This window comes from Streptopelia decaocto (assembly GCF_964273445.1).
Source record: "Streptopelia decaocto genome assembly, chromosome: 22".
Taxonomy (NCBI): domain Eukaryota; kingdom Metazoa; phylum Chordata; class Aves; order Columbiformes; family Columbidae; genus Streptopelia; species Streptopelia decaocto.
In genome coordinates, this window is record NC_138677.1 from 419,300 (window position 1) to 427,316 (window position 8,017).

General features: G+C 59.1%; 1 protein-coding gene across 3 annotated transcripts in view; it reads left to right on the forward strand.

Moving 5' to 3' along the window:
* Positions 1 to 4,373, forward strand: part of RENBP (renin binding protein) — a 9,375-nt gene extending 5,002 nt beyond the window's left edge. Inside the window, exons 7-10 of one of the 3 annotated variants that reach the window (XM_082070770.1) lie at positions 1,666 to 1,792; positions 2,938 to 3,069; positions 4,080 to 4,167; positions 4,250 to 4,373. In XM_082070770.1, the coding sequence (XP_081926896.1) occupies positions 1,666 to 1,792; positions 2,938 to 3,069; positions 4,080 to 4,167; positions 4,250 to 4,341 (439 nt within the window). In that variant the 3' untranslated portion in view covers positions 4,342 to 4,373. Of the gene's footprint in view, positions 1 to 1,665; positions 1,793 to 2,838; positions 2,882 to 2,937; positions 3,070 to 4,079; positions 4,168 to 4,249 lie in introns of those variants that run through there. The other 2 variants (XR_014185876.1, XM_082070771.1) reach the window with 2 other exon arrangements.
* The last annotated feature ends 3,644 nt before the right edge of the window (positions 4,374 to 8,017 follow it).

The window sequence follows — 8,017 nt, forward strand, 5'->3', positions numbered from 1 at the left end:
CCTGTCGTCCGTCCCCGTGTCCATCCGTCCCCCCAATGTCCCCCTGTCCGTCCGTCCCCGTGTCCATCCGTCCCCCCCAATGTCCCCCTGTCCGTCCGTCCCTGTGTCCATCCGTCCCCCCCAATGTCCCCCTGTCCGTCCGTCCCTGTGTCCATCTGTCCCCCCCAATGTCCCCCTGTCCGTCGTCCCCGTGTCCATCCGTCCCCCCAATGTCCCCTGTCCGTCCGTCCCCGTGTCCATCCGTCCCCCCCAATGTCCCCCTGTCCGTCCGTCCCCGTGTCCGTCCGCAGGTTCAAGCTCCTGAACCAGGAGGAGGGCGAGTTCTACAACGTCCCCGTCGCCGACACCGACGACAGCGCTTGAGGCCCAAGTTCGAGGTCACACCCCAAACGCCTGGGTCCCCCCCGAACGCCTGGGTCCCTCCCGAACGCCTGGGTCCCCCCGAACTCCTGGGTCCCCCCCGAACTCCTGGGTCCCTCCCGGACACCTGGGTCCCCCCCGAACTCCTGGGTCCCTCCCGAACTCCTGGGTCCCCCCCGAACTCCTGGGTCCCCCGTGAACTCCTGGGTCCCCTCCCGGACTCCTGGGTCCCTCCCGAACTCCTGGGTCCCTCCCGAACTCCTGGGTCCCCCCACCCCCCCAACTCTCCCTCTGTCTCTTCCAGGCCTGTAATTACCCCCTGGAGCTCTACGAGGTAACACCCTGGGGTCAAAGGTCATGGTTCAAAGGTCAGGGGTCAAAGGGCAAGGCCCCTGTGACCCTCTGACCCCTGTAACCCCCGTGACCCCATGACCCCTCTGACCCCATGACCCCTGTGACCCCCATGACTCCCTGACCTACAACCCGGTGCCCCCCTCCGTGACCCCCAAAATCCCCCCTGTGACCCCAGAACCTCCCAAGCACCCCAGACCCCCCAAATCCCTCTGTACCCCCCAATCCCTCTGTACCCTCAACCCCTCTGTACCCCCCAAATCCCTCTGTACCCCAATCCGTTCTGTACCCCAAACCCCCCGTCCCAGCGGGGGACCAGGTGGTGCTGGAGAATGTGACCCCCGAGGGGCAGGAGTTGGGGGGCAGCCTGGGCCGCCTGATGAACCCTGGTGAGCGGGGGGCCCCCATTCACCCCATTGACCCCATTGATCCCCATTCACCCCCATTGATCCTCATTTGCCCCATTGACCCCCATTGATCCCCACTGACCCCCCATTCACCCTCATTGATCCTCATTCATTGCCATTGATCCCCCAGTTAACCCCCATTCACCCCCATTAACCCCCATTGATCCCCATTGACCCCCATTGATCCCCATTGACCCCCCATTGATCCCCATTGATCCCCATCGACCCCCATTGACCCCCCATTGATCCTCATTCACCCCATTGACCCCCATTGATCCCCATTTACCCCCATTGATCCTCATTCACCCCACTGACCCGCATTGAGCCCCATTGAGCCCCATTGACCCCCATTCACCCCCATTGATCCCCACTGATCCCCATTCACCCCCATACACTGCTGCACTCGCCCATACCCTGACCCATACCCTGACCCATACCCTGACCCATACACTGATCTATACGTTGATCTATAGGTTGATCTATACGTTCCGATCCACAGGCCATGCTCTGGAGGGGGGGTGGCTGCTGCTGCAGCTGTGCGGGCGCCGGGGGCGCGGGCGCTGGGGGGGCGCGCGGTGGCCGCGCTGGTGGAGCAGCCGCTGCGCTGGGGCTGGGACCCCGAGCACGGGGGGCTCTGCGCCTTCCTGGACGCCGACGGGCTCTGCCCCACACAGGTACCCCCCCATCCCCCAGCTCCGACCCGTTTCCTCCCATTTCCCCCTGTTTCGTTCCCATTTCCCCACATTTCCTACCCGTTTCCTACCCGTTTCCTACCCGTTTTCTCCCATTTCCCCCATTTCCCCCCATTTCCTCCCCATTTCCCCACATTTCCTACCCATTTCCTACCCGTTTCCTCCCATTTCCTACCCATTTCCCCCATTTCCCCCGTTTCCTCCCCATTTCCCCACATTTCCTACCCGTTTCCTACCCATTTTCTCCGATTTCCCCACATTTCCCCGTTTCCTCCCCATTTCCCCACATTTCCTACCCGTTTCCTCCCATTTCCTCCCCATTTCCTACCCATTTCCCCGTTTCCTCTCCATTTCCCCACATTTCCTACCCATTTCCCCCATTTCCTCTCCATTTCCCCACATTTCCTACCCATTTCCTCCCATTCCCCCGTTTCCTCCCCATTTCCCCACATTTCCTACCCATTTCCTACCCATTTCCTCCCATTTCCTACCCATTTCCCCCTGTTTCCTCCCATTTCCCATTTCCCCCATTTCCTCTCCATTTCCCCACATTTCCTACCCATTTCCCCCATTTCCTCTCCATTTCCCCACATTTCCTACCCGTTTCCTCCCATTTCCTACCCATTTCCCCACATTTCCTACCCATTTCCTACCCGTTTCCTCCCATTTCCTACCCATTTCCTCCCATTTCCCCCCTGTTTCCTACCCATTTCCCCACATTTCCTACCCATTTCCTCACTATTTCCTCCACTTTTCCCCCCGAATTTCCTCCCATTTCCTATGCATTTCCTCCCCATTTCCTTCACTTCCTCCCCATTTCTCCCCATTTCTCCCATTTCCCTCCATTTCCCCCATTTCTCCCTTTCCTCCCCATTTCCTTCATTTCCTCCCCATTTCCCCCATTCCCCCATTTCCCCCCAATTTCCCCGATTTCCCCCCATTTCTCCACATTTCCCCCCATTGTCCCCAATTTCCCCCGATTTCCTCCCCATTTTGCCCCATTTTTGCCCCATTTCGCCCCGTTTCAGCTGGAGTGGAGCATGAAGCTGTGGTGGCCCCACGCCGAGGCCACAGGCCCCATTTTGCCCCATTTTGCCCCATTTTTGTCCCATTTCGCCCCGTTCCAGCTGGAGTGGAGCATGAAGCTGTGGTGGCCCCACGCCGAGGCCATGGTCGCCCTGCTGGCCGCCCAGCGGTTCGAGCCCCGGCCGCGGCTGCTCCAGCAGTTCCAGCGCGTCGCCACCTTCCTGTTCGACAAGGTGGGGGCGCCACGGGGGGCCATTGGGGGCGCACTTGGGGGGTGTCATTGGGGGGTGATTGGGGGTTGCCATGGGGGGTGATTGGGGGGGAATTGGGGGGCACACTTGGGGGCACGACTGGGGGCGCCATTGCGGGGGTGTCATTGGGGGTTGATTGGGGGGCGCCATGGGGGGCGATTGGGGGGCACGGTTGGGGGGTGCCATTGGGGGACACGGTTGGGGGTGCCATTAGGGGGGTGTCATTGGGGGGCGCCATTGGGAGGTGATTGGGGGGGCGCCATGGGGGCAATTGTGGGGTGCGATTGGGGGGTGATTGGGGGGCGCCAATGGGGGCAATTGGGGGGCAGTTGGGGGCACAATGTGGGGGTGGTTGGGGGGTCACAGTTGGGGGGCACCATTAGGGAGCACCATTGGGGGCGATTGGGGGCACCATGGGGGGGTGTCATTGGGGGGCAATTGGGGGGCACGATTGGGGGGGCAATTGGGGGGCGCCATTGGGGGGCACGATCTGGGGGGGGCCGTGTTTGAGACCCATGTTTGGGGGTTCCCATGCTTTTTGGGGGTCCCCATGTTTGATACCCATATTTGGGGGGGGTCCCCATATTGGGGTGTCCCCATGTTTGGGGGTTCCCATATTGGGTTGTCCCTATTTTTGGGGGGGGTCCCCACGTTGGGTTCCCCATATTGGGGTGTCCCCATGTTTGGGGGGGTCCCATGGTTTGGGGGGCTCCCCATGTTTGATCTCCATGTTTGGGGGGGTCCCCATATTGGGGTTCCCCATATTTGTGGGTGTCCCCCTGTTCCCGGATGCCTGGGTCCCTTTTCGGGGGGTCCAACCCCCGGACGCCTGGGTCCCTTTGCATGGGATCCTATCCCCCGGACGCCTGGGTCCCTTTGGGGGGTGTCCAACCCCCGGACGCCTGGGTCCCTTTGCATGGGATCCTATCCCCCGGACGCCTGGGTCCCTTTTTGGGGTTCCCACCCCCCCCAATTCTCCCCCCCCCCCCCAGTTCCGCGACCCCGAGCACGGCGAATGGTTCGGGTACCTGTCCCGGGAGGGCAACGTGGCCTTGACCATCAAGGGGGGGCCCTACAAAGGTGGGTCTTGGCGGGGGGGTGGGGTGGGGGGGGTACTGGTTAAACTGGGAGCTACTGGGACCGCGTTATTCCCCCCCCCCAGGCTGTTTCCACATGGCTCGGGCGCTGCTGATGTGCGAGGAGCTGCTGGGGGAGCTGCTGGAGCGCGGGGACTCCCTGGACCCCCCCCAATAAACTCCAATTTGGGTTAAAAACCCCTTATTTTAGCTCTGGAAGCGGCGTTGCCCTCTCCCAACATGGCGCCGGGGCGCGGCGTCGCGACGTCACTTCCGCCCTCACCACGCCACCGCCCTCACCATGCGGCTGTTCCCGCTCTACGCACGCCGCGCTGTTCCCCCCTCCCCCCCCACAGCTGTTCCGCAGCTCTGCGTCTGCCCCAGCCGCAGGATGGAGGTTCTGAACCAGGTGCGACCCCCCCCAAAAAAAAATAGCGACTTTTCCCCCCTCAAAATAGCGACCCCCCCCCAAATTGGGACCTTCCCCACCCTCCTGACCCCCCTCCCCCCCAAAAAAAACGGGGTTAATGCGGCGCTGCGGGGCTGGAAATGGGGGGGCGGTCTATTGGATTGGGGGGCTAATGGGGTGGGGGGGGGATTGGGGGGAGTGCAGCTGAATTTCACAGTCACAGTTTCGCAGTTTCACAGTATGTTTGGGATTGGAAGGGCCCTGGAAAGCTCATCCAGTGCAATCCCCCCATGGAGCAGGAACACCCAGCTGAGGTTACACAGGAAGGTGTCCAGGCGGGTTGGAATGTCTGCACAGAAGGAGACTCCACAACCCCCTGGGCAGCCTGGGCCAGGCTCTGCCACCCTCACCGGGAACAAGTTTCTTCTCAAATTTAAGTGGAACCTCTTGTGTTCCAGCTTGATCCCATTACCCCTTGTCCTGTCATTGTTTGCCACCGAGAAGAGCCTGGCTCCATCCTCATGGCACTCTCCCTTTATATATTTATAAACATTAATAAGTTCACCCCTCAGTCTCCTCCAAACTAAAGAGCCCCAGCTCCCTCAGCCTTTCCTCACACGGGAGATGCTCCACTCCCTGCAGCATCTTGGTGGCTGCGCTGGACTCTCTGCAGCAGTTCCCTGTCCTGCTGGAACTGAGGGGCCACAACTGGACACAATATTCCAGGTGTGGTCTCCCCAGGGCAGAGCAGAGGGGCAGGAGAACCTCTCTGACCTACTGACCACCCCCTTCTAACCCACCCCAGGTCCCATTGGCTTCCTGGCCACAAGGGCCCAGTGCTGGCTCATGGTCACCCTGCTGTCCACCAGGACCCCCAGGTCCCTTTCCCCTACACTGCTCTCTAATATGTAGTCTCCCAACCTATACTGGAACCTGGGGTTGTTCCTGCCCAGATGCAGGACTCTACACTTGCCCTTGTTAAATTTCATCAGGTTATTCCCCGCCCAACTCTCCAGCCTGTCCAGGTCTCTGATGGCAGCACAGCTTCCAGTGTCAGCCACTCCTCCCAGCTTGGTGTCATCAGCAAACTTGCTGATAGTACACTCTATTCCCTCGTCTAAATCATTAATGAATATATTGAATAATATTGGCCCCAGCACTGACCCTTGGGGCACTCCACTAGATACTGGCCTCCAACTGGACTCCGCACCATTGACCAGAACTCTCTGGCTTCTCTCCTTAAGCCAGTTTGCAACCCACCTCACTACTCTATTGTCTAAACCACACCTCCTCAACTGAGCTGTGAGGATGCTGTGGGAGACTGTGTCAAAGGCTTTACTGAAGTCAAGGTAGACCACATCCACCGCTCTGCCACCATCCATCCACCTTGTTACATTCTCATAAAAGGCTATGAGGTTGGTCAAGCATGACCTACCCTTGGTAAAGCCATGCTGACTGCCCCTAATAACCCTCTTATCCTTGATATGCCTTGAGATGGCACCAAGGACAAGCTGTTCCATTACTTACCCAGGGACAGAGGTGAGGCTGACCGGTCTATAATTACCCGGGTCCTCCTTCTTGCCCTTTTTGAAGACTGCAGTGACATTTGCTTTCCTCCAATCCTCGGGCACCTCTCCCGTTTCCCAAGACTTGGCAAAGATGATGGAGAGCGGTCCAGCAATGACTTCAGCCAGCTCCCTCAGCACCCGTGGATGCATCCCATCTGGACCCATGGATTTATGGATGTGCAGACTATTTAATTGCTCCCTAACCCAGTCCTCATCGACTAAAGCAAACTCCTCCATTGACCTGGCTTCATCCGGGGTCTCAGGGGTATGGGGCTCCCCAGGACAGCCTCCAGCAGAGCAGACAGAGACAAAGAAGGCATTCAGTAATTCTGCCTTCTCTGTATCTTCTGCCACCAGGGCACCCACCCCATTCCTCAGTGGGCCTACATTGCCTCTGGTGTTAGTTTTATCTGCTATGTATTTGAAAAAGTTCTTTTTGCTGTCCTTGACCCCTCTCGCCAGCTGTAATTCTAAGGAGGCCTTGGCTATCCTAGCTGCCTTCCTACATCCTCTAACAGCAGCCTTATATTCCTCCCAAGTGGCCAGCCCCTGCTTCCATGACCTGTAAACTCTCCTCTTCTGCTTGAGCATACCCAACAGATCCCTATTCAACCACGCAGGCCTCCTGGCTCCCTTTCTTGACTTCCTACGTGTGGGGATGCTCAGATCCTAAGCGTGGAAGAAGCAATCTCTGAATGCCACCCAGCTATCTTGGGCCCCTTTTCCTTCAAGCAGTCTTGCCCATGGGATTTCCCCCAGCAGTTGCTTGAAAAGGCCAAAGTTAGCCCTGCTGAAGTCCAGGGTTGCAATTCTACTTGCTATTCTGTTCCTGCCACACAAGATGCTGAACTCCACCATCTCGTGGTCACTGCAACCCAGGCAGCCCTCAACCTTTACTGCTTCGACCAGACCCTCCTTGTTAGTGAGGATGAGATCCAGCAGTGCTCCTCTCCTGGTCGGCTCCTCCACCATCTGCATGAGGAAGTTCTCATCAATGCACTGGAGGAACCTCCTGGCCTGTGGCTGGCTGGCTGAATGGTCCTTCCAGCAAACACCAGGGAAGTTAAAATCACCCACAACAACCACGGCCTGTGACTGTGAGGCCACTCTCAGCTGCCCATAGAAGGCCTCATCAACTTCCTCAGCCTGATCTGGTGCCTGTAACAGACGCCCACAACAGTGTCCCCCCTGCCAGCCTGCCCCTTGATCCTGACCCATACACTCTCAACTCGCTCCTCATCCGCTCCTGGGCAGAATTTAGTACATTGTAGTTGCTCTCTCACATAGAGAGCAACTCCACCACCACGCCTGGCCGGCCTGTCTTTCCTGAAAAGGGCGTAGCCATCCATGACCACATTCCAGTCATGTGAACTGTCCCACCATGTTTCTGTAATTGCCACCAGATCATCATCTCCCGACTGAACATGGGGACACACACGTGGTTTGAGGGGGGATAGATAATGGGGGGGTAATTAATTGGGGGCATCTGTATTTGTTGTAATTAAGGGGGGGTTAATTAGCACCGGGGAGGGGGGGTTTGGTGCCACATCATCGGGGGGGGGGGAGGGGGAGGATGATGATGATGGAGCAACAAGGCGGGGGGGATCCACAAGGAGCCCCCTGGGGTGTGACGTCAGCGTTGCGTCACGCGTGACGTCACGGGCACCAACAAACCCCCCCGGGTGGGGAGGGGGTGAATCCTCCCCTCCCCCAGCGCCGCCCTTGAGGTGGGGCTGGGGGGGAGGCTCCCGGACGCCTGGGTCCTTTTGCCGGACGCTTGGGTCCCTCTCCCGGACGCCTGGGTCCCTCCCGGACGCCTGGGTCCCCACGAGGCTCCGTGTCCCCCCAGTTGGTGGCCGGGGGCCAGTTCCGGGTCA